General features: G+C 46.0%; 1 protein-coding gene across 3 annotated transcripts in view; it reads left to right on the plus strand.

The window, feature by feature from the left end:
- RAP1GDS1 (Rap1 GTPase-GDP dissociation stimulator 1) overlaps nt 1-26,544 on the plus strand; it is a 629,061-nt gene extending 602,517 nt beyond the window's left edge. For all 3 annotated transcript variants that reach the window (XM_085641163.1, XM_085641161.1, XM_085641162.1), the window contains 3 exons: nt 1,484-1,610; nt 9,015-9,143; nt 25,885-26,544. In XM_085641163.1, coding sequence (XP_085497289.1) covers nt 1,484-1,610; nt 9,015-9,143; nt 25,885-26,012 — 384 coding nt within the window. In that variant the 3' untranslated portion in view covers nt 26,013-26,544. The remainder of the gene's footprint in view (nt 1-1,483; nt 1,611-9,014; nt 9,144-25,884) is intronic.
- The last annotated feature ends 214 nt before the right edge of the window (nt 26,545-26,758 follow it).

Here is a 26,758-nt window from a genome sequence, read left to right on the forward strand (position 1 = left end):
AGTCAGATCCACACACACCCCCAGAACCCACACCAGGAATCTTGGGATAATCATAGACGGTGAACTGGACATGACAGCATAAGTCAGCTCTGTCAGTGCATTCCACTTCCACACTCTGTAAATGCTGTGGAAGATCTTCAAATGACTCCCAGGCAACACTAGAAACTGTCCCTCACGCCCTAGTCACCAGCAAATTAGACTATGAGAACATCCTCTACGTCTGGATCACTAAGCAACTCACTAGAAGACTACAAACCATCCAGAATGTGGCAGCCAGACTCATCCTCAACCTCCCACACAAAACACTCATCACACCAGCCCAGCTCCCAATACACAAACGCGCTCAATTCAAACTCCTCACAGACACATTCAAGGCACTATACAACTCAGGCCTCACCTACCTGAACAGTTGTCTCTCCTTCCACCAACCACCTAGTCACCTCTGCTCCACAAGACTCCTATTTGTACACATACTACGCAGTCACAGAACCAGATCAGGAGGACACTCATTCTTATATTGCACCTAAAGCATGGTTCAACTTCCCACTCCACATCAGAGCCTCCTCCTCTCTTCTTGAGTTCTGCAAGCAGCTGAAGACCTAAATGTTCAATTAACCAACCACCATAGGCATTGTTTGGCGCACACACTTATTCAGTGCTGGAATTCCCTCACAGGTTTACAAATGCACTTAACATAACATAATATTTTTACATTAAAAAATGATATGTAGCCCTGCCACACTACCTGAATATTGATTTGGCTCTTCTGACCTAAAGTCATCAGGGGGTGTCAGAACAAACCGTTTACATAAACAACAGTTAACCATTGTGAATGTATGTCATTTCCTTGCAAGCGGAAGGTCCTTGGAAAATGTTACGGAAAGCTTCCTCTAGTAGGCTCTCTTTGAGAAGATTTGCCATTCATAAATAAACACCCCACATATTGCTGTACGTAGTGTAAGGTGGAAATAAACAGACAATAAACATGATGATACAGCATCCATTTTGGACAAGATGGCGTTGAGGCCTAGTTAGCCTAAGCCAATAAACACATTGTAACATATCGTAGCAAATTTGTTTAAATTGAAAGAACTTTGTCAGTATACACACGCGAACTGAAGTGTAGATTAACTGCTCTGGACACAACACATTTTGATTTTAATGCACAAAAGCTGTAACACAACCCATAAACATTTTAGCCCATGATTGTTTTTTAATTTATTGCTGTTGAGGCAGGAAAGTGCATGGTTTCGAATGTTGAAATTCACAGATAACCCCTTAGGGCTTAATTTCCGGCAGAAGAACCATTTGTAAAATGATTAAATTTAGAGTGACCTTACATGACTCTGAAGAAATTAAGTGTAAAGCAATTTAGGAGGAAGATAATAAGTGACTGAGGATAAAATGTGTTGCTGTTAAGTAAGTTGGTTTTCTTTAGTTTTAATGGAAACCGCTTTTGCATCTACCTATTTGTTTATTTCAGGATGTAATTAGGACAATTGTTCAGAGTGGTGGCATCGTGCACTTAGTTACCATGGCAACCAGCGAGCATGTAATAATGCAAAATGAAGCCCTTGTCGCTTTGGGATTGATGGCATCCTTAGAACTAGGTAGGTATTCAGCGCATTTCTTTTTCAGTTTGCTTTTTATACTGTTGGGCATTTGTGACAGCTGCTGTGTGTATCCATCACATTCTAGTTCACTTCGTTATACATTGTTTGCAAGGCACAGGGGAGCTGCAACATGTTGTAACTCATCGGAACAATGCTCGTGCTCCTCTTGACAGGTTGGAATTGTAACCTTTGGACACACAGCACTAAGCGATGTAAGTGCTTAGTGAAATGAAACATAAGTGCCGGAGCCCAACGTTTTTCTTATTAGCCAACCGTCGGATTGCCGAATGCAAGGATGCCATGGCTTGATACAACTCCTGCTTCTTTCTTCCATCACCCTACACTCCTATCTTTTCGTCTCACTCTTAGGGACTCTTTTACCTTCCTGCTTTCTCTTATTATACTGTTTTCCTGTCTTTCTTGTCCTCTTTCTTTCTTTCTTTTTCTGTCTTTCTTCCTCTTCCTCTGCGTCATTTTCATAATGAAATATAAGTTCCAGTTTCCAGGAATGAGTGTCAGTGCCCACTACCTGCAACCACCCGCAAAATTAACTACTGGTGAGGTCCCTGCAGTGGATGCATCAGCCCATTTAGCCATTACTGTTGCATTTACTCTCACACCTCCCCTTAAGCAGGGTTAGCCTTTCAGGTGTTCTCCTAAAAATCTGACGCGGCCATTTTTATGTTTTTTTTTGTCTAGAAAATAAATCTTATTGTAATTTTTAAGCAAATAGAAAATTTAAAAGGTTAGTAAACCTATTTATACATACTTAGATTTAGGATTTGTGTTGTAAATATTTCCGTCGTGCATCAGCTACAAAACTGTTCCAACCTATCGCCACCATCCAAGGCCTTCATGGTTGCTCTTTTTTAGGTTGAGCATTCGAGACCTCTTCTATGTACTTTAGTGTATACTTATTATTATATACTTATATGTGTATGTACTTTGTGGGCTCAGGAGATCAGCCCTAGGACGTGTCTGCTTCTGCTTCCGCTTATGACTTTGTTTTCTGTTCAACTGCCTCAATTTAACTTTCTTGATAGAAAACGACCAGCAGAGATCAGTAAAATACCAGAATCACGTTAGCATTCTCTAGATTCCAGACCATAGAAATTGTCTTCCACGAGCACCCGTAGACAATAATATTTTTTTTAAATCTTGTATTTTTTAGTGATATGACCACCAAAGGCCCTGATTTTATAAATAAAAAACAGAACTTTGGACTATACCATTTTCTGCGTAAAGGCAATATTTCTCTCAATGTTTTTCCATACCTGGTGTATCACGCATTTTGGTGCTTACTTTACCTCCATGTCAAAGAACTGTAGATGTTTCAGCACCCAGGCTAATGTGCTGCATAGCTAAATACATATAAGGTCCCAAAAGCGAGACCGATTGTGTTGCAAATGCTTGTTCTCCATAGCAATTAGCAGTGGGTGCTGAGAGCCCTTAAAATGGTAGTCAAAAAAAGAAACAAGCGATTTCCCATCCAAACCCGCCCTTCTTTTTTGTGTGGATCCCCCGGGTTCTCTTTTCCCTGCTATTCAAAGTATTCCTGTGGCCGCTGTTGGACTCTAACTAGCGTCTGTCATAACAGCTATCCATGCCCATTCCAGTACTTTAATATAGCCTTATAGTCTGCCGTAGCGGGCTATACCGGCTATTAAAGACCCGCTCCCGCGTTAAAGGCCCGAGCCAAAGGCGAGGAACTTTAACAAGGGACCAGGACTTTAACAGCCGGTATAGCCATGCTACGAAGGGCTTTAAGGCTATTAGAACATTCTGCCACTAGAGGGTAGAATGTTCTTACAAATAAAACAGAGGCCTTTGTAAAAACATTAGAATGTTGCTTTGCGGGCCTTTACCGGCATGTAGAAGCAAGGAGCACTCCATTGTCTACAATGGAGCTCCCAACATTCCAATGTTCTGATAAAAGTAAGCATCTGTGGCTCGCGAGCCAGGTGGTTCCAGAGTATGTGATGACGCACAATAGACTAGTGGACTGTACGTAATAGAATACATAACATTTCAAGAGGGTGTAAGATATCAAGCAGGCCGATTCAATGAACCAGCATGATGTAACACAGATAAATGAACTAATATGCAAACTAAATGTAACTAACATTGTGTAGAATGCAAGCATGACTTACTAAGTGGACTTTTCATTTAGAAGTACAGTGCTCTTGATGCAAGCAACATATTTAAATAGCATAAAAATAAATACAGTGTCAGGTTTTCCTGCTCACCATCATGCCAGTTGCCTTCATTGAATTTTTTTTCAGTTGTGGTAATAAGATTTTAAGTTAAAAAAAATAACAATAGAAATACACTGAAAAACAAAGGTTAAAGTTACGTTACAGGTAGGTGTTAGAATAACAAAAAAATGTTTAAAAAGAAAATACTGACACTGGCCAGGTATAGTTTGCTGAGCTAACTACACCTGTGCCCCCTCCATACACTACTTATCACCTCACATAATACATCAATCATGACATGGTAAATGACATTGATGACATCACTGACAATTTATTTTCCTCCACAATATGTTTCTCAGTCAATTGGGAAACTCATTTATGCAATCACTGGTGACAATCAGCTCACCCATTTGCTGTCACTCCATTAGCGCTGTGAAGCCAACAATTGCGTGGCTAGTAGCGCTTAACAAAATCCCTAAAATAAATGAATGCTTCTCCCCTATTCTTCTGGTGTCCCAGGTAATGCAGATTTTGTGAAAGTACAAAGACTGCATTTTCATAACTGTGATCTGGCAGAGGGCCTAAAAGATTTAGGTTCATGTATCAGAATTAGCTTGGGAACCCCTTCCTCCATCCTGATTGTAAAAGTCAGAGATAGTTCGCCATTCTTGTCGTCGGTCCCTTACATTGGTGATAGTTTCTAAAAAGTAAAGCACCACCTTGGTTTGTCTCTGGAAAAGCGGGAGATCATTTAGGTGGTTTGAAAACAATCGACATGGACCAGTATTTAAGTATATGCCATTGGTTCTGCCAATGTGCTATATAAAAAGCGAATCGTTTTTGTCCTGTTTGATTTGCCAAACATCTCCTGTTTGTTAGAGCATGCAGTTCGGGATTTGAATGTCTTTTTTGTTTTGTTATCAGTCTTTTGAGCCCATATCCCTGATGACTTTAAATTGGTGGCACAGAAGATTGCCTTTATGGAGAAAATGTCAGCTAAAAAATGGGTGACCATAAATAATTCTTTCTTGGTGACCTAGATACAGTTTTTCTTAAAACACGTCATATGTTTACTAAATTTTATCATAATTTCATATTGGGAAATCTTTAGTCCACCTTCTAAAGTGGATCCTCCACCACCTTCAATTTAGGAGGTCAGTGACTTGGCTCTAATTAGTCAGGATTTCAGAGCCTCGACTTTCTTTGTGCCACTTGTGATGACCACTGCCTTTCAGGTAGCTTCCTGTACCGGCAGGCGTGACATTCAAAGGGGCTAACCTCCATGAAGTTACCTGGGCTCACACAGTAAGGGGCCATAGAGTCATTAGTGCATTGCATTTTGCTTAATATCCTTTGCAGAGCTGCCACTAAAGCTTCTCTGCATGCCTTCTGTCAGCACTGTCCCTTTCTAGTACAAGTGGAACCAGAGATTCAATAATATGATATCATCTGGACTGTCTTCGTCCTACCATCAAAGCCATGCGGTTGCCTTCAATGGCCTTAATGTAGCACCAGCCATGGCCACGTTAATTTGTAGGCTGTAGCCCAATCCAGACAGTTGTCTAGTCTACTTTACCTTTTGCTGTCTCCTCCGTCTCAATGAATGATTTGTAATTTTCCTGCTGGTACTAGGGGAATGGGCATGGAAATGGACATAAGTTACTCATTGTAGAAGCTCTTGTATTCTGATGCTTTCATTTCCTTTAACTTAGTTGAACCACCCACCATCCCCACGCTTTTCCTACATATTGACATCGTTTGTGTGGCTAGAGAGAAATGAAATTGAAGATAATTTAAATCTGTGAGTGCGCTAGGGGTAAACTTATGTATGATGTTGTGCTTTGCAGTCGCTTTTTCATTTTTAGGTCTCGCCTGACCCAGCTCATGCGCTGGTCTGGCGAGACTTATTGAGAGGGCTCCAAAAAGTGCTACCGGGCCAGCCTAGAGCTACAGGGCATGTGCGCGGGCGCGCGCGCCCCGATTTACCGCGATTACTTTCACTTTCGCGGCCGCACGCCCGCTTTGCATTGCCAATAGGTCTCGCTTTTGGGACCTTATAAGTATTTAGTTAAGCACCTGTTGCATGGCTAAACACTTATAAGGTCCCAAAGGCGAGACCTATTGGCTATGCCAATGCTAGTTTACTATGAAAAGTGTTCAGTTTGTCAGAATAAAGGCAGTAAAATTAAAGAGAGGAAGAGGAATCACTATGGTTAGTAATTTGTACTTAATCCTCATGTAATCACCTAACACATTTTTAATTCTTGGAAAAAAGGTATTATTATTTTAATTTTTATTATTACTGGTTTTATTGTAATATACTTCACGCTAGTGTATGTCAAATGAGCAGGACTGCTGATGTAGTGGAAACAGCATTTTATTTGTAGGGGTGCATTATAATCAGACCTGTAGGGCGCACCTGCATATAATCCATAGTCGTGTTAACATGAAGTGTTAGAAAACAGAATGTAATAACATGAAACGTGATTTATTTAGGCCATTGAATAGTAAAATGAAGAATTAACGTAGAAAGTTAATGTAACTAGCAGAAAACATTAACGGGAAGAACCTGTGTTGCGCAACTGACAATCCAGCCACGGCCGCGACAGGTAAGAGTAGAGGGGATGGCTGGAAAGGATTTCGAGAGACGACCTCAAAGGAAAGTTAAATAATTCCTTTTCCCTCGTGGTCGTCTCTCGAAATACCCCCTCTCCAGCCGGTCCCACCCCTCTTAACCTGCCGCGGCTATGACAATCCTTCATTTATTGAATGTGTCTATTAATGTGTCATTTTTCATGTAGGTAGGAATATTAACTGAACGTGTCTGATTTTCTTATGCACATCCATACAGCTCATATGTCATTTTCTTATATTAGCTTGATTTTGTAGGCCTGCAATGCAATTTTCCCTGGAAGCTCTGGCTTGAGAATTAACAGTTGAATTTTATGTGTGCTTTGGATTTCGTTCTTTCTCACGTTTTGTGTTGCAGGTGGAAGAAGCGCCCTTGTTAGTTAGAATAATGTGTTAGTTTCATTAGTCAGGCAAAGAGAGAAGGAGATACAGGGTAAGCCTAAGCCGATAGGGGAACTTGTTTTTCACACCAGAGAAGGCCTAGGAATTGAGGTCAACATGTTGCAGTTCAGGAACACCGCTATCCTGTGAAAAAGTACCTATGAGATAGTGTTCAGAGAGGATGGGATGGCGTGACCCACAAGGACTCTTGGGAAAAGCACTTGTAATAATGAGATGCTAGAGTAGGGAAAGAGCCCACTTCTCTGCCTTCGAAGAGAGAGCATCTTAAATAGAGCTCTGTCTCGATAGCTTAATGCTATCAAACCGATCGATGGAGGAGAGACTTCTTAAGAAGCGTTGACATGCTGACAGCTTTTATTCCTTTTCCCGGGAATGCTCAAGTAGGGTTGTCATGTTAGTGGTAGTGTAGGGATAGATAGATGCTGTCTTTTCATCAATCCTCGATGCAGGGAAATTTGGACCCATGCTTTTTTTAGCCTTTGTCTCCTACTTCTTGAGCTAATTGCTTTGTGCATGTTGCACCACCTCAAATTTTGTCACAGATTTGGATTTATGCTGATTCCCATGTATTTTTACACTCTCGTTTTGAGGTGCTTTATGGTCCGTTATTTTTGGCTGTGTAATAAATTAACTAACCTTATGCAGTTGTCTGTGGTTACTATGTGTCCAGAGAGATTCACATTGGATTGATTGGCATTAATAACGACGTTCTCCCCTCTATGCTTACATGCTGCTAAAAAGAACCATCGGATTGTGATTCTAGAACAGGCCCTTTCACTGCCCAGACCTCAAAAGAAAGCACCATTCACCTGCTATTTTAAAAATCACCTATTCATCCATGGGGCTTTCAGTAGCTCAACCCCACCTTTAGGCAAGCTGCCATGCAAGCCCCCAAGATTGGCATTGGCAGGTACTACTGAAAACTGGTGCAAAAAATTGCTGCTTTTGAAGCAGGGAAACCTTTTCTCACTAATTGTTTTTGGAATCCTTCCTTGATTAAAAAAAAATAAAGGGCCAGATGTACAACCCTTACATTTGCGACTCGCAATTTGTGAATCACAAAATGCTATTTACAACAGTATCTTAGACACTGTTAGCAATTCCAATTGGGGTCACAAATTGCCTGCCTCATCAATATTCATGAGGCAAGTGCTATTTGCCACCCCATTAGGAATGGCCAGCACTCACAGGGATGGTGGCCCGCTGGGGTCAGCAGACCACCATGTCTGTGACTGCTTTTTTAATAAAGCAGTGTTTTCTTTAAATGCAGCCCATTTTCCATAAAGGAAAACGGGATCCATTAAAAAACAATAAAAAATGAAACGTTTGTTTCATTTTTTAAGAGCAGGCAGTGGTCCCTGAGACCACTACCTACTCTTGAAAAATGTTTTCGAACACACTCACAAATGCGGTCGCAAAACAATGGTACATTCTATTGTGACTTTCTATTAGGAAGAGACCCCCCTTCCTAATGGCAAGAGCTGCAAAAGCAATTTTGCCAGTCACCGACTTGCAAAATAGCGTTTGTACATGCCAGGACCCATTTTTGCGGTCGCAAACGGGCCGATTTCCTGTTTGCGTCTGAAAAAAAGTCATACATCTGGCCCAAAATACATCGGAAGACACCATGGTCTCCAGTCCTTGATTATTATAATTATTACCACCTGCCGTTTACGATCAAACTGTGTCTACACAGAATCGCCAAAGTGGTGCATATTCTTACAGTTGACCATACCTGCCATTGTTCAGCTATACTTGATTGATTTGCTGGGGTATAAACAAACTTCTAAAGATATGTAGGAAAATAATTATGACGCATGGAGTGGGATATATTGAATCAGACGGGCATTGTGTACATGGACCAATTATGGTTGCTCTAGACCAGTTCAACATCCCCAGAAAAGCCATCTTTAATATTTATGCAACATGTTTCTTCATTAACTATTTCTCCTAAGGACTGTACCAGAGAATACACATTTCTATTTACTACTTTATCATTTCGAGCATAACATTTCTCCATAATGAATCTCAAGTGCAAGTCTATACTTTGATTTATACAAAAAGAAAGAGGAAACAATTGGGTTGTGGCATAATGTTCTGTGCAAATTGGAGCAAACTGCTAATGTTGCGCATGTAAATCTGGTACAAATAGTTTCAACATTATATTTTTCAGGCGCTTCTGAGAAGGATTTAGAGAATGCAAAACTGGTTGAAGTTCTCCATCGACTGTTATCAGATGAGTCAAGCGCCCCTGAAATCAAGTACAACTCTATGGTGCTGGTCTGTGCAGTCATGGGTTCAGGTGAGCATGTTCTTACATTTTCAATGTACTAATAAACCAGCGCCTACTCATAAGAACCAAATCACTTCACAAGCAGAGTTAAGCAGGGAAGCCTCGAACAAGCCTCTTAAAATGGACAACCCTTTTAAAGTACCTTCGAATTGTAGTTTTAATTATTGCAGAAGTATGGGAATGATACAAGCCATGCCAGGGACATCCTAAGGATTTTGTGGGCCCCTGTTTGGGACAATTTTACATTTATGATCCAATTTCAGCTCTTTCATGCGCTCTTTGGCCAGGTCACTGAAAGTGCGCAGGCTCACTAGTCAAAATTCTAAATGTGTTTACACCTAATATTCAGGGATAGTGATGTGTGTTTTCAATATTGTATCACAGCAGCAACTCACTAATATTACTGGAAATAATCCCTGTGACACCCTGCCATTTTTTTCATAAGCGAGGTCCTGTTTTGATCTAAAAGACACTTTTATATGAATGCTGCATGAAACAAACACACAATCTCTCTGCAAAATGTCTAATAGACTCTCACATAACCCACGTTAAAAGTAAATGTAAGGAAAACAGTACTTAACACAATCTGTTTAAGCTCTCTCTATCAGGGGTCCCGAGCCCACTTTGCCCATGCTTTAAAACTTCTCTGAGCCATGCTGTGAATGAGGTGTGTACCATTCAAACTCTTATAATGATTAGGTTCCCATAGCTGGAGCAGAGTACTATCCACATGCTGAAGTCAAGTCTGTCTTTGATTTCAATTATGGGGTTAAACATTTTGAACTTGCTTTGGGGCTTTAAAATAAGTTCCAGAGTGAGGGACACATACATATTCAAGACTGAGACCATGGCCTGGTCTGGGAGATTTGTGAAACCTATGTCAACATTTTGAATCTAAATTACCCCTTTTGATCTGGGTTCTTCCAAATAGTTTCAAATCATGCTGAGGATTTCGAATAATTAAAATATAGTCTATTTATGTTCATTTGTTTTGTGCAGCTCTCCCGGACTCCATTTCTTTTTCATTGAAACACTGTAGCCTAAAAGGGGTTTGAATCTGAAATCAGTTCACTGGACCTTGAAACATTTGAAGTTTTTCTTAAATTGCTCACTGTAAGTCTTTGAGAAAGAAAAGTAGACTTTATCTCATACATGCACAGATGACTGTGTTTTGAGAAAGTATCCAAAGTTATACCGGAGGGTGGGGATGGAGTAACACAGGTTCTCTCGGAGCTTTACAATCGGTTATGGATTTTTTCCCCCGTTTTTATTTGACTAACCCAGCCAAAGGGGAAGCAGGGAGGGATATAGAAAACTCATAAAGGGAACCACAAGACCAGATTCTGGGATTAGCAAATCAAAATAAGCCTAGATTGTATGACAACTAATTTCAGGAAGGGCTGGGGTAAATGCATAGAAGCCTCAGAGGGAGCAGTGAAAATTTCAGAATGTAATCCAGTGAAAATCATTTATATAGATTATTGGAATGTAGTGGTGAAGCTGGCATCCAGTATTCCCTTAATCTATGGGCTCAAACCCACTATTTTCAGAGCAGTGCTGAAATGGATTTTTAATAGTCAGAATAGGATTTATAGGCAGTGGGCCCAGCCAACTATATTAACCAGTCTTACTATTGCATAATCACATTCTAGGTGTTGCGATCACATTTTTAACTATTACTCCTGCAGGATGCCACGTATGGTCAACATACGCCCAATAACGCATCCCTAAAGTGTGCCAAGCATTGCAATAGTAAGTCTACTACTTACAATGCACATGCCAATTATTGACATCATGCCCTAGAGGCAGTTTCAAAATATGCCTGTTGGTGGCAGTGTGTGCACATTTTGGTATTCCTCATATATGCCAAGTATTGTCATATGTCCATGTATCGATTCCCTTATAAATATACACCACCCAAAAACAAAAAGATCCTCCACAAACACAGACAGCACCCACAACCTGCAAACCGAGAGGACCCCAACTCCCACCATCCATAGGATGTGAGTATCCAGCTGACCTCTACACACGCAGACAAACAATTCCAACATGCACACACACATGCCCATGCTACAAATGTTCATCGCCTATCTTCTCTTTCATGGCACACTGGCATGCATGTTGTATCTGTCACCTTCCTCCTGCCACTCTGTTGCACTGCAGTTAGAACCCAGTAATGGCTAAAAGAGTGTGGAGTTCCGCAAAACTTTCTGCTTCTCCGTCCCACACGGACCAAGTGCAGATTAGGCAAGGAGGTGAGTCTACTCCACCTACTGCAGCTTTGTTGTCAAATTGGTGGCACTGCTTAACCTTCTGCTGCTCTGTTAGGTGGCATGAGCATCAGCCTAGCGTCATGAGAGCCACCCCTCAGTGCAAACCTGTTCTAACCTGAAGGGCAGGTAGGAACCGCATGAGGACGTACCCGCTTTGCCTCGCAAAGGCTTCCCTCAGTCCCATCACCCATTCCAAATGGACCTAGAAACTGGAACTTCATCTTAAGAAATAACATATGTGCTTGCATTCATCTTCAAAGATATTACCGGGCAGCGCATCAGGCGGTTCTTGCCCACTGGGGCTCCACAGTCCCAACACACACTTCACGGCTTTATAGACTGCGGTGCATCCTAGACACGGAGAAAATAACTGGTCGGGGAGCATCGCCCAGAGGAATTTCAGGAACTCAGGGGCTCCTTTATCTCTCACCTCTCCATAGAGTTCAATGAACTAACTTGCCCTAAATACTTAAGGGGCTGTACCTGCTCCTGGAGGCCCACTCACACATCGCAGGCACAACATATGATGTCACGTAAACCACTACCAAAGGGAGATGCATGCAATCCCGCCTTATTCACCCCATCAGGGTCACATCCACTTTTGCCCTTGCAAAACCACGAGTGAGTACATTGGGGAAAAGGGACGGAAAGGTTCAGTTGGGCTTTTTCTGTTCATTCCTTTCCTACTCTCCTGACAGTAGTTCATCCCCCATTTCAATCATAGGTCTTTTGGCCCCGAAAACACTGGCTGTGAGCATGATTGTTGTTTGCTTCCTATGTTGATTATTGTCATAATGGTGATAAACAGATTTGAAACCACAAATATCTTACCTTTGTTTATTTTGATAATTCTATGTAAGCCTGGATCAATGTAATGGTGAGAGGTAAATACATATGCATGCATTCAAGCCCAGGTGGGCAAATCCTTCATAGGCACAGTAATAAGATAAGGGCTGTGAAATATCATGTGCTGTGCAGTGTGAGTCATCAGGAGGCACATACTTTTGTTGTACATCAGTTGAGCAAAGGCTTCATTATAACTAATTATCACAATTTAGTACATTAGTCTGTAAACCATTTATGAAAATTCCATCTAGATATTCATCATAGTAATGATAACTGGTAAATCCAGTTTGTGACCTCGAGCCCACATTACTAAAGTCATGCCACTGCAAACTTGTATTCATGTGGTACCTCCATACTTAAACTCTAGTACAGCCTATTGTGGGTACATTGTGCACATTTTGTCTTTCATATTCTTTCAAGTAAATCAAGTCCCATGTTCTACTGTTAATATATCTGTGTGTTCACAAGCTTCCATGATTCATCAGTGTCTTTGTTGGACCTGGCCCTTTTTAAAGGGTTATCCCCAAACCTTTTGCCTTCTTCCTCCCATTTTTTCTGACCTGTTTCTGTTGCTTTTAGTGCTATTGGCACTTTACCACTGCTAACCAGTGCTGAAGTGCATATGTTGTTTGTGTAAACTGTATTGGTGATTGGTTTATCCATGATTGGCATATTTGATTTACCAGTAAGTCCCTAGTAAAAGACACCAGTTGTGGCCCTGGCCTGTAAATCAAATGCTACTATTGGGCTTGCAGCACTGATTTTATCACCTACATGAGTAGCTCTGCAAACATGTCTCAGACCTGCCACTGCAGTTTCTGTGTGTGCAGTTTTGAACTGCCATGTCGGCCTTGCAAGTGCACCCACTTGCCAGGCCCAAAGCTTCACCTATAGTAGCACTTGTAAGGTACCCCCCCCTCCCGAGGTAGGCCCAAGGTAGCCCATTTACAGGGTGCAGTGTACTAATAAAGGTAGGACATGTACTGGGGTGTTTTACATATCCTGATAGTGAAATACTGCTAACTGCATTTATCACTATTGCAATGACTGTCTCTACCTTAGGTTATCATTGGGGCTGCCTTGTAACCTCTTACACGTGTAACTTCCAATTGGAAAAAGAGAGAGATTTGGAGTTTGGGGGCACTGAACTCACAATTTTAAAATACATCTCTTGGTGAAGTTGGGTTTTAAATGGCATGTTTGAAAATGCCACTTTTAGAAAGTGGGCATGTTATTACTTTACCATTCTGTGCCCCTGCCTGCCTGTGGAATTCACGTCTGAGGGATGGTGACAGTTGGGCCGTTTGTGCATTCACTCTAGACAGTCACACAAAGGGAGCTGAGATGTGCCCTGCTTATCCTGATGGCCCATCACTAGACTGATGGGCCTTCCTGAGCTAAAGTGGCGGAAGGAGTTGTCACTGACATCTGAATAGAACTGTGCCTGTCCTTTCACAAAGCGGCCTCCACCCTCCTATATGCCTGGAGCCAAGTCAGGGAAAGGCAAGGTCTTGTGCTCTACAAAGACTTTCCTTTGAAGTTTGCCTACTTCAAAGGTAGAAACTGGTATAAGTACTGGAGCTGTGACACCAGAACTTCAGAATACTTCTGGACTAGGAGAAGATTCTGACAAGAAGAGCTGGAGAAGCTGTAGGAAGGGAACTGCCACTCTGCTTGTTGCTGTGATGTGCTGGCCTACTGCTTGCTACTTCGGTCTTGGAGAGTGAAAGGACTGGACTTTGTTTTCATCATCCTTCTTGCAAAGGTTCTCCGAGGGCTTGTGTGCACTTGTCTCCTGTTAGTAAGTCTGAGGGCCATCAAAGAGTTCATCTGCAGCCCCTGAATTCCTGTGCTGGGAATTCTGATCTGTTAAGTGGTGCCAATTCCAGTTCTGGGCCCTCTGAGATGGCTTCTGCTGCAAGAAAAGAAGTAAATCCATGCACCGGCCTTCAGCGCCAGTATTTCGTGCCGCAAGCTTGCTGTGCAGTTGATGACCTAACGCTTCATCGCACCGCGCCTGTTGTGCTGCCCCAAGATCACTGCAGCCCAAGCACCATGTCTCTGACGTCTGAAGCACCTGATCCCACTCCGACACAGGCCCTGCTGTAAGATTCAACGCATCACCTGCTCGCGGCTAGGAGAATTGATGAAGCGCCTGTTTCGCCGACTCATCGAATCCAGCTCGCCAGGATTTTCCATGCATCATACCTGTGCGCCAAGTCTGCATCGACGTTGGTCAGCAATAAGAAACTGAGGCCGTATGTCCAAAATCCAACACATCACCTCCCCTCACAGAAAGGAATTGACACAAAGAAGAAAGGATTAACCACATAGTTCTGGAAAAGGAAGAGAGACTGGTGTAGCACCTTTTAGTTCCAGTTAAGTTCAGTTTTTGTACTGTGTAACAATAGAACACATCCAAGTCTTAACCTTGACTAGGCATTTCTGTAGTTGGTTAACTGGAACACATTCCTGTGAGCATAAGATGTTTAATTGGATGTTGTGAGTGTAGGACTGCATGCCGACCCGGTTCGCGGCACGGGGGGGGCTAGTGGTTGAAATTAATGAAGGCAGGAAAGAGAGCAGAACATGTGTAAACAAATTAAAAGGGTAGAACCACCTGAGAAGAGTCAAGGGCCCAGGGTTATCTTACATACTCAATCCTTCAAGAAATACTCCAACCATATGAGCATTGTGGAGTCTGCCTGAGCCACAGTTGTTAGTCTGTTTAACAAAAGTGGGTGGTCCACTTATTTAAGGACCGTCCACTGTGTCAAGGGCTGCATACCAATCCAGCATGACGAGAAAACATTCAATCATTGTCATTTGTATAGCGCACTACTCACCCGTAGGGTCTCAAGGCGCGGGGGGAGGGGGGGGATGTTACTGCTCGAACAGCCAGGTCTTGAGTTGCTTCCTGAAGGTGAGGTGGTCCTGGGTAGTCCGGAGGTGGATGGGGAGGGAGTTCCATGTCTTGGCTGCCAGGTGGGAGAAGGATCTTCCTCCGGCGGTGGCTCTGCAGATGCGTGGAACGGCGGCGAGGGCGAGTCTGGCGGAGCGGAGTTGGCGGGTGGCTGTGTGGAAGGTCAGGCGGGTGTTGAGGAGCTCGGGTCCCAGCTCGTGGAGGGCCTTGTGTGCATGGGTGAGGAGTCTGAACGTGATCCTCTTGCTGACGGGGAGCCAGTGCAGGTCTCAGGTGTCCGGAGATGTGGTTGTGGCGGGGGATGTCCAGGACGAGTCGTGCTAAGGTGTTCTGGATTCGTTGGAGTTTCCTCTGGAGTTTGGCGGTGGTACCGGCTTAGAGGGTGTTCCCATAGTCCAGCCGGCTGGTGACGAGTGCCTGGGTGACCGTCTTCCTGGTCTCTGTGGGGATCCATCGAAAGATCTTTCGAAGCATGCGCAGGGTGTTGAAACATGAAGACGAGACGGCGTTAACTTGTCTGGTCATCGAGAGGGAGGAGTCCAGGATGAAGCCTAGGTCGCGTGCATGGTCCGTTGGCTTGGGGGTGGTGCCCAGGGCAGGGGGCCACCAGGAGTCGTCCCAGGCGGAGGGTGATGATCCCAGGATGAGGACCTCCGTTTCGTCTGAGTTCAGTTTCAGGCGGCTGTTCTTCATCCATTCGGCGACGTCTTTCATCCCTTCGTGTAGGCTGGCTCTGGCGGTGTCCGGGTCGTTGGTGAGGGAGAGGATCAGCTGGGTGTCGTCGGCGTATGTGATGATCTTGAGGTTGTGTTGGCGTGCGATGGCTGCGAGGTGGCGCATGTAGACGTTGAAGAGGGTGGGGCTGAGCGATGATCCCTGTGGAACGCCGCAGATGACTTCGGTGGCCGCTGACCGGAACGGGGGGAGGCGGACTCTTTGGGTTCTTCCGGCGAGGAACGAGATGATCCACTTCAGGGCATTGTCCTGGATTCCGGTGCTGTTCAGGCGTTGCACTAGGGTGCGGTGGCAGACAGTGTCGAACGCTGCGGAGAGGTCCAGGAGGATGAGGGCCGCTGTTTCCCCGTTGTCCAGAAGGGATCTGATGTCGTCTGCGGCGGCGATGAGGGCTGTCTCCGTGCTAACGTTGGCTCGGAAGCCGGACTGCGAGTGGTCGAGGGATCCGTTTGTCTCGAGGAAGTCGGCTAGCTGTTTGTTGCACTCTTTATGTGCATATCTCTGGACTTTGTCACAAAAACCAAACAGCGCACTTTCTGTCCCAAGTATTGACTGAACACAACAGATTACTGCAATTGAAACATCTAATTTTGGGGAAAAATGTTGGGTGGGACTGGCAAATTAGTGATTGGTTTCTAATTATGTAAGATTGTAGGGTCTATATTAAGTAAAGAATTTTCATTAAAGAAATTTCTCTCCCTCTCTTTACTTAACTGGAATGCACCTAGATCTGTTGCTTATTAACCTGTAACCAATTTCTCTGGCTTTCTATAGAAAAGAATTTGCAATGCAATAGGTCTCGCATTTGCGAGACTTTAAGCTATTGGCATTGTAAATGGCAATGCCTTTTATGTGTTTAAAAAACCTACAATAATAAAAGGCATTTTCATTTACAATACCAATAAGTCAAAGTTTTGAAAATGCGAGACCTATTGCATTGCAAATGCTTGTTAGTACACAAAACGGTTTTGCATTAAACAATTATTAAACACTGCTGTTTGTATTAAGGCCAGCGTCTTCCCTCTTCTCATTCAACAGGGCAGTTCATGTGACGTGCCCACCGGATCCTCAAGTCCAGCTGATGAGGCGCTTGTCAGGGGGCGTGACATTCACAATTGCTTTCTTCTGTTTGTTAGAATAAAGCACCAGATGCTTTCTCACAAGATATGAATATTTTTGTTTTTACTTTTGATGAAACAAATACTGTTGATAAAAGAGCTTTGAGCATGTGCAACTTGTTACTTCTGTCTGACGCACCTCAGGCCAAATTCACACTCAAGTGTTATAGTTGTGAGGGGGGCTGGAGGAGCCAGGTTACCTCTGCCTTCGGGTTGTACATTACTGCTCCCACTGGCCAGATGGCGCTTGCACCGCTGCACATAGATGGGCGAGAGGGAGGCCGAAGCTGCCCATTGTGTGTCAAAGCATCTCCTACACGCCCATTTGCAGTACAAAAGAAACTTTTCACACCCTGAGACCCAAAGCACTTCCTTGCACAAACAGCATAAGCGGGACCCCTTAGTCTGGGATGTATGGAGATGTAACTGCTGCCACTGGCCAGATGGTGCCTGCGCAAACCTAGCAGAGAAACCAAGCAGTGCAAATCGCTTTAATAAATGTAGCTTGTAATTATGTAAAAAAGCTTCAGTCAACAGATCAGAGCCAGAGAGCACATTTTTGCGTTTCATTTCTGGAGTAGACATTGGTGGAAATGGAAACACCAGTGAAAACCTGTGAAAAAGAAATCCAGGGGAGGTAGCGGCCGCATCGGCCTTAACTTAAAGCTGCTTCCTGGTATCGCAGAGCCCACCCCAAACATAATGAATGGATGCATGAGACTGGGGCTCGGGGGAAGCTAATACGCCACTCCCTGGTTTTATTTTTTGTGTGTTTTTAAAGCCACCGATGTGACCCAACCCATCACCATGCGCAGTCAATGATAAAGGCGGTACAGAAATATAAATAAATAATATGGCGCTCAGAGATACAGAGCATGATATTTAGAGCCTTGTTGTCAATTGTGCTCTTTACAGGCCTGTTTTCAATGCGCTTGAAATCAAAAGCCAGGGGGAGCAGCTGTGCGACAACAGAGCCGTCCCATGCTGCCTCCAGAAACAAAAGAAAACAAGCAGTGTCCCGCAAGTGGTGCAAGCAAAGCAGGCGCCGTTGCAGGAAAGCATGGTGTGCCTGCAGGAGGACAAACTCATTATAGAAAATAGTGCTCACAGGCTGTTAATAACACATACTATGTACCAACAGAAGTAAAAGGGCCAGTCCTCATGGGAGGTTACAAATGGAAGACACGGCGGTACTAAGGAAGACTAATAAGCTTTTTAACGAATCAGAAACCAGCATTTACCAAGGACAATGACACAAGCCAATTAAAAATATGGGTGTAGAGTAGGCGTAGCTTCAAGTCCATACTCTTAATACCGCATGCCTCGCAGAGCAGCGCAAGCGCTGCCCAGGCTCGACCTAAAATATGACCATTAAGTTGAGGCAGCTGGAGATTTAAACTCTTGTAGCACTGTATTTGCCATGAGTTAACCACCTTTCTTTGAAATGGAAAGTGCTCTTGGTGCCAAAGGTTTCTTTCTCAGAAAGACCTAAGCTAATGAAGGTGGGAAGAGTCAAACAGGTGCACACCATAACCGGCATCTTCGGAGCCTCGAGACCACAGTTATCCAAGGCACATCTAATTTGTTCTTATTCAGCAACAACACATATTCTGTGTCTTAGGTGGTCTGGTTTGGTTCAAACGAGAATACCACTTTCCAATTCTCTTCGGTGTTGATTATCTTGCATGTACAGCTCCAGAATTGCTTGACAATTAAGTCACGTCTTGGAAGAAAAGCATGTCAACACATGAAATCGAGGTTTACAAAAAGTACATTAGCTGTCAGCTCATAGAACGTCGGGTTAGAAGTCAGTTTTTGACCTGGTAAATCAATGCTATCACGTAGCAACAGTCGATGACAACATTTGTCACCCTCTGTTGCTATGACATAAAAGCCTTCCAGGCCGGGCTGCCAGGGCTCTTTGAGACCCTGTCAGGGCACCTCTGCTTGTGGACTTAGCCTGAAAGTAGAAAGCACAGCTGCAGCTGGTTGGTTAAAAATGGCAGGTAAGGAGGAGGAGCCTAGCGCGTAACCAAGATGGCCGCGTAGGTGCGAGGCTCCCGAGGACCTCCGCGACCTCCTACATTTATCCTGTCTTCATCCTGATTCGGTTGAGGGGACTGTGTTGGTGAACCTGAGCCGAGGTGGTACCCGTTTTCCGTATTTCAATCGGACCCCGTGTGCCGTGATGGGCATCGATTGAAGTTTGCGGCCTGCTCCTCTCTTGACCCCGGACCTGAGTTGGGGGGTGATCCGGTGGAGAAGTGAATAACAACGGCGGGACGAGCCTAGCGAGACGCGTACCCCGCACTTTCACTTTCGCTTTTGAGCCCTCTTGCCATTGTTGCGAGTGGGATCACGGTGCTTCTGTGTGTGGTGGTTGCCTCGCTGGGGGACCCTGCCTGCCCTGCGGGGACCTGCTCCGCCTTTCTGAGGCGACCTCTGGGGTCCTTGGCCCCGATTGTTCGCTCTCCGCGGCAGGACTCGTGGGTGTACGGGATACAGGACGATGGCGACGAAGCAGGATGGAGAGAGGCCGAAGGCCAAATCGACCCGGCGTGGCGCTGCAACTCAAGCCAACATTATGGATCGCTACACCCTACCGAAGGGTTCTCCCGGCGGGTCGCATAAGTCTCCTGAGTGCCCCGCGGATGCCTCGGATTTGCCGACGGATCTGACTTTGCAGGACGTCATGGGCGCCATAGCGGAGATGAAGACCTCGGTGGGTCAACAATTTGATACCCTGGCGCACAAACTCGACGCGGTTCTCATCGATGTTAACCTTGTTAGGGCAGATCTTTCCAAGACAAATGACAGGGTGGATTCTTTGGCCCACACCGCGTCGGGCCTCACGACTGAGGTGGCGGCCCTCCAGACGGAGGTACGTCGGCTCCGGCAGGCCAGTGCGCTCACGGATCGGCGACTGGAGGATTCAGAGAGTCGAGCCCGGAGGAACAACGTTCGCATTATCGGGGTGCCAGAGGGACTGGAGGATTCGGCGGCGGATCTCTTTGTGGAGGATCTGATTTCTAATCGTCTGCAGCCTCGAGGTTTGAGTAAATTCTTTGCGGTGGAGAGGGCCCATAGAGTTCCTGGTGGCAAGCCGAAGGTCGGAGCTCCCCCGCGGCCTCTTATTGCCCGTATCTTCAACTTTCGGGACAGGGATGCGATTTTACAAGCTTCTAGAGTGCAGGGGCCGCTTAAGCTGGAGAACGTGGAGGTGAACTTCTATCCTGACTTTACGCAAGCGGTCCAGAAGCAGAGGCTGGGTTTCATGGGCGTCAAGCGGCGGCTCCGAGATATGAACTTGAAATATGCCATGCTTTTCCCGGCCAGGCTGCTTGTGGAGTCCGAGGGTCGCTCTCATTTCTTTGACCGTCCGGAGACGCCCGGGGACTGGTTGGACACTTTGCCTAGGGGACATGATCGAGAGGGTGTGGGTGCCGCGGGAGGAGAGTGCCCACTGGACCGGGCCAGCGGTATTGACACTGGGGCTAATTCCTGATGATGCCACTTTTCGGCTGTGCTCAGGGTTTCTTGACTGTCGTCCTTTGCTTCCCCTCCCTTGGAGGTGGTGGTGTGTCTCGAGGGGGTTCTCTTTCCTCCTCTAGGGGGTCTTTGTAGTTTAGTTCATGCAGGGGCGACAGGCACACTGCAAGTTGGGGGGGCTGTTTGGGCTCATGCAGGGGTGCAGGGAGGGGGGAGTTTTGTTTGGAATGTTGGGTTGGGGTTGGGTATTGTTTGTTTGTACCACAAGGCAGACATATTGTTGTGTTCTATTCAAGGTGCTCTCTGGGAGGGGACTGATTGGTTTTGGCTGTGATGGGGGGTAGGGGACTGAGACTTCTTTCCTGGAATGTTAACGGACTGGGGGACAGGATAAAACGGGGGGTGGTCCTGCAGTTTTTAAAACGGATTTCACCTGATATTGTGTTCTTGCAAGAAACACACCTTATTGGTAATTCCTTCTGTGCTATGAATAGGCGGGGCTATCGCCTTGTGGCTCATTCGGGCTTCACCTCTGGTTCGAGGGGTGTGGGCATTATGGTTAAAACCTCGCTCCCGTTGGAGGTTGACAAGGTGCTCCATGATGACAGGGGGCGATATACGGCTCTGGTGGGTAGATGGGAGGGTAAAGTGGTTGTTTTGGTTTTTGTTTATGTCCCGCCGGGGTTGCAGACGACTACTTTTGCTGATTTGGGGCGCCTTCTTCTCGGGCTGCCGGAGGGGATCCTAGTGGTTGGAGGGGATTTTAATGCTGTGGTCTCCGGAACTGAGGATCGTCACCCACCCAGGGATCTCCCCCGGGCCCAAACTTGGTTGTCTGGCCTCTTGGATACCCTGGGTCTGGTGGATTGTTGGCGGCTAAAACATCCTGCGCAGGTACAATATACCTTTCATTCCGGGGCTCATGGTAGTCTCTCGAGACTTGATTATGTTCTGATGCCAGCGGCACAGGCGGGGAGGGTCGGGGAGGTGCGGCATCTTGCTCGGGGTATTTCCGACCACTCCCCGCTCTTATTACACTTTGATATTGTCCCGGGGATGGAGGGGAGGGTGGTCCCGATCAACCCCTGGTACCTGCGTAATCCCGCAATTCGCGCAGATTTGATTAAATCCCTTGAGCAATATTTTGGAGATAATGTGGGATCAGTGTCGTCTGCTGTTTCTCTGTGGGAGGCGTTCAAAACGGTACTCCGGGGGGAAGCCCTGTCCCTCATTTCCCATTCCAAGAGGTGTGAGCGGGAGGAGGTGACCCGTATTGAGTCTGAGATAACTGAGTTGGAGGGTGACCTGGATTGTGGTGTCACGGACGACAAACTGCATGCTCTTCGGATCAAACAAGCGGACTACAAGGCCCTAGTCACCGAAGCGGCCAGGGGCCTGAGTAAGGGAGCAGCAGGGGCGACTGTATGATATGGGTGATAAGGCTGGAAAACTGATTGTGTGGCTGGATAAAAAGGAGAGAGTGAGTCGAGTTGTTCCGCTGGTTGAGAGAGTGGAGGGTGTGTATGTTACTGATCCGGGTGAAATTGTTGATTGCTTGGCTGAGTATTTACGCGGGGTGTATTCCCCGGTATCTTCTCGCTCGGAAGAGGATTCCCGTGACCTGCTTAAAGATATTGCGTTGCCTTCCCTTTCGGAGGAGGATAAATCGTTGATGGACGCGACTCCGACATCTGAGGAGATCGCCCTGGCCATACGTTCAGTCACCTCTGGCAAGGCCAAGAGTCCTAATGGCCTTCCCATTGAATTGTACAAATTGCGGCCGGATACATTGGCGCCGCACCTTCGTGATATGTTCCTCGCGGCCCGGGCGGCGGGTTCCCTCCCGCTGGACCAGCGTCTAGCCACTATTGTGGTTATTCACAAGGAGGGGAGGCCGCGTGATCGGGTCACTTCTTACAGGCCCATTTCGCTTTTGAATGCGGAACCGAAAATTCTGGCCAAGGTGCTGGCTAATCGGCTGGTCAGCGTGGTGGGCGATCTGATCCATCAGGACCAGTCCGGTTTTATCCCTCATCGCAACACCGCGCTTAACCTGCGGCGTTTGCATGGGGTGCTCTCGAGGGTTCCGTTCATACGTGAGCCAGCCATTTTGGCGTCCCTGGACGCCACTATGGCATTCGACACGCTTGAGTGGCCATATATCTGGGCGACGCTGGAGAAGTTTGGGTTTGGCCCGGGATTCATTGGCTGGGTGAAATTGTTGTATTCCGGACCGCTAGCCCAGGTGGTGGTGAATGGTAGAGTATCGGCTCCTTTCGAATTGGGTAGAGGCACGCGACAGGGTTGCCCGCTGTCGCCTCTCCTCTTTGCGCTCGCCTTGGAGCCCCTGGCGGAGTGGCTGCGGTGGCACCCTTCGATTCGTGGTCTCCGATGGACTCCTGAGTATGAGGATCGAGTCTCTCTCTATGCGGACGATATTCTTTTGTATCTTGCTTCCCCGCGTGAATCGTTGATTGTGTTAGTGGATGTGCTGTATTCCTTTGGCCGGAACTCAGGCCTAGTCATCAACTGGGCTAAGTCCTGTGTATATGTCCTCTCAGGGGAGGCTCCTATCCTCCCGCGGGGTTGTCCTATCCAGGTTGCTCAACAGGGATTTAAGTATCTGGGTATTTTTATCACCCTGGACTCCGCGGCCCGATACACACAGAACCTACTCCCCCCCCTCCAACGTTTGAAGGCGGATGTGGCGCGTTGGAGGCGCTTGCCGCTCTCGCCGCTCGGCCGGGCGGCGCTGTTTAAGATGATGTCGTTGCCACGGTTTTTATATGCCTTACAAAACACGATGGCTGTCGTTCCGGCTAGTTACTTTCGGGAGGTGGAGAGTCTGCAACGCCAACTGTTTTGGGATGGGAGGCCGCGGATCGCCCTCGCGAAGCTGACGCTCCCGTGGTACGATGGGGGGGTCGCCCTCCCCGACATCAAACGTTATTACTGGGCCTCCCAGCTGGCTGCGATAAACCACGGGCTCTATGGGCCCGCCCTTAATCCGGCTTTTGAAATGGACAAATTGTTGTTACCGGGTGGCGACTACAATCGTGCGCTCTACTCTAGATCGCTCGACGCACGTTTGACGGGTCCGACACGGGTCGCGGTACGGGTGTGGCATGCGGCAAACTCGGCGATGGGGTGGAAGGATCGGTTGACCCGGGCGACGCCATTGTATGCTTCTGAGCGACTGGGTTGTTTGTGGACGACGAAGGGCTTCGAGAAGTGGGACACGATTGGCATCAGAAGGGGGGATTTAAAACATTTGATGTGCTGAAAGCGGAATACCAGTTGCATGACAGGGAGTACTTCCGGTATGTACAGGTTCGCCACGCGTTGTCTTCCGTGTTCCCGGAGGTCGCGTCCATCCCGGAGTGCTCCCCTTTGGAAGATAGAGTGCTTGACGGGCATGTACCGGATGGCACTATCTCATTGATCTATAAAAAGCTCATCAACGATCGCTCGGGACTGCTGGCCTCCCTCCGTGAGGCATGGGTCGCTGATGGATTGGAGCTGGACGACGAGGATTGGGTATCTGCGGTGGCCTCCCCGAAAGAGGTGGCCATACCGGCCCGCCTTCGTTTCGTCCAGCTCAAAATACTCCACAGGGTTTACGTTACGGGACCGGGCCTGATGCGTATGGGATATGCGGTGGATGGGATGTGTAAGCGTGGGTGTGGCATGTTAGGGACCTTCTTCCACATTTTGTGGGTATGTCCGGAGGTGACTCGATTCTGGCGTGGTGTGCATGCGGTGTTGCAAGCGGTCACGCATGTTGCGCTGTTCCCTGAGGCTAGGAGGTGTCTGTTGAATGTGTGGGAGCCGACTGATTACACGGTGACGCAAACGTGGTGGGTGACATTGGGATATATGGTGGCCAAGCGTGACATAGCACAATTGTGGGGCTCCCAGAGGTCACCCACGATTTCGGTCTGGAAGGAAAATATGGATTGGTGTATGTTCCGAGAAAAGGTGGTGTATGTGGCGAGAGGTAAGCCTGGGAAATGGGTAAAGGTGTGGGGCCCCTGGAACTCCTATCGCGGCGGGATCTGTACCCCGCCACTGACGCCCGACTTGGCGGCGGCCCTGTCTCCCTAGTCTGCACATTCTCTTGACTCTGTGTTATCGTGACCACTTTGTCTCTGCCCCTGCCCTTCCCCCCCCTCCTATTCTTGTAGGTTGATAGAGCCCTCCCGAGGGGAGCACATACTGTTGCCTAGACTTTTGCCGCCTTGTGGGTTTGTTTTTCGTTTTTCATTTAAAATGAAACCGCCATTTGGGATGTTTGGGCAATGTGGCCGCAATTGATATTTTTGATCTGTGGGACTTTTTACTGCTTGCAGCTTGTGTTTATGAATGTGTTTCATGGTCTCACTGTCTACTAGCGGCCGGCCTGAAGGTTGTAGGCCCATACGTGTATATCTCTTGAACTTTGTAATAAAGGTTTCCCAAAAAAAAAAAAAATGGCAGGTAAGGAATTTTTTTTGTACCCTTTGGAACATGGATACTTAACTGAGGCCATGTTATGCATGGCTCCCCATTACTCCTATGCCAATGCGGAGCAGTTGAAAGCAGGGCTAAATGATTTTGAGGCCCTTATAGAACATACATATGGGTAAAAAGTGAATTATGTGGATGTTTTCACCTTGTGATTCCAAGTGGCATCACAGACATCTCGGCCTTCACTCTCATTGTCTATTTGATGTCCCTCAGAACCCCTCTGTGAAAAACATCCCTGTAATTCATTGTGACCCATTTATAATGCTTTGTTAAAGAGCTAAATTCTTGTTGTTCAAACTCTCCAGCACTGCTTGAGTCAGAGCTTTGATACTGTTACAACTCGTAGACGGCTGGGCTCTTAAAAAGAGTGGCTCATGCATGAGGTGTAAAGGACACTTGTGATGGAGGTACTTGCTGTCTGCAGACTCCCTGAATCCCTCACCATTTCTGAAATCAGTAGTCACCACTCTATGGTTTCTGCATCCTAACCCAAATATTCAGTGGAGTTAAAGCATGAAAGCGTGAGGTACGTTTGGCACAGAATGTATACTGAAATCGCCTGGTCTCAGCGGCAGGGGGTGGCAGGCATAGGAACACTCGCTTCAGATTTTTCAAAGATCTCTCTGACTGAGATGCCTTTAATCAAAGATACATACACTATTGCAATTAAGTAGCTTGCTCTATTGTTCTCTTTTACTGGTCATAAAATGTTTGCCTTACAGAGTGTATTTTGCCGTATGGTGATGACGATCAAACTAAATTGGCCTTTTTATGCCACAGTTTCATAGATGAAAAACATTGCAAGTGTATTTTGTGATCGTGTGAGCTATAGTACTGACTTGCCTCGCTTTTTCTTCTAGAGCCCCTAAACAAGGATGTGCAGAATTTGGCATTCCTGGACATCGTATCAAAACTTCGAAGCCATGAGAACAAAACTGTTGCCCAACAGGCCTCGCTTACAGAGCAAAGACTGACTGTAGCAAGCTGAGGGTGCCTGCCACTGACATAGTGTCTCATCACTGGTTCCATTTTTGTCCTGTCTACTGCTGATCATGCTATGTTTTGGCACCACTCCGTCACCTGTGCATGCGTGCAATGTTCTCCAAGAAATCGACTAACCGCCGTAGGTACCCGTCAGACAAGGTTTCTTAGTTTTGGTCACCTCAACCTGTCCAAAGGACGGCTCCATCCATTTCTGTTCTATGTGTACTCGCGTTGCTTGAGCCACATTGTGGAATGTGCATGTTGTAGTCCTAAAATGATGTAAATGTCGTACTACAATTACATTATGGCTCTCCTCACACCCCTCTAAATACGTAATGCTAACCTAGGTTAATTGCAAGACTAGCCTAGTGTTCTGGTTCTAGAGTTAAATAGTCAAGAGCTCCATTTTTGGTGCTTAGGGTCCCAGTTGTGGAGGTAATGTGCTGCTGTTCATCCTCTGGTCTTGCCTCCTGATGTCAAACTTGTAGTACCTAGAGGATAAAAAAAATAAAACATCCACTGCTCATATTTTACAATTTGCTTGGTGTTTGGTATTACTTTGTGTAACAATGAAGAAAATGTCTTTATTCTGTTGTAGTAAATAGCATAAAAGATAGTAAAAATAATTCAAAACAAAATGTATACATGACTCACAATACAAAATATATATAAAAAGCGAGTCAACCTATTAGCAGGTACCAGATAATACAATATGAACAAGTTCCAATAAACACAAAAGACATTCTTTAA

The sequence above is a fragment of the Triturus cristatus genome, chromosome 2_2 (assembly GCF_964204655.1).
Source record: "Triturus cristatus chromosome 2_2, aTriCri1.1, whole genome shotgun sequence".
In the NCBI taxonomy this organism is placed as follows: Eukaryota; Metazoa; Chordata; class Amphibia; order Caudata; family Salamandridae; genus Triturus; species Triturus cristatus.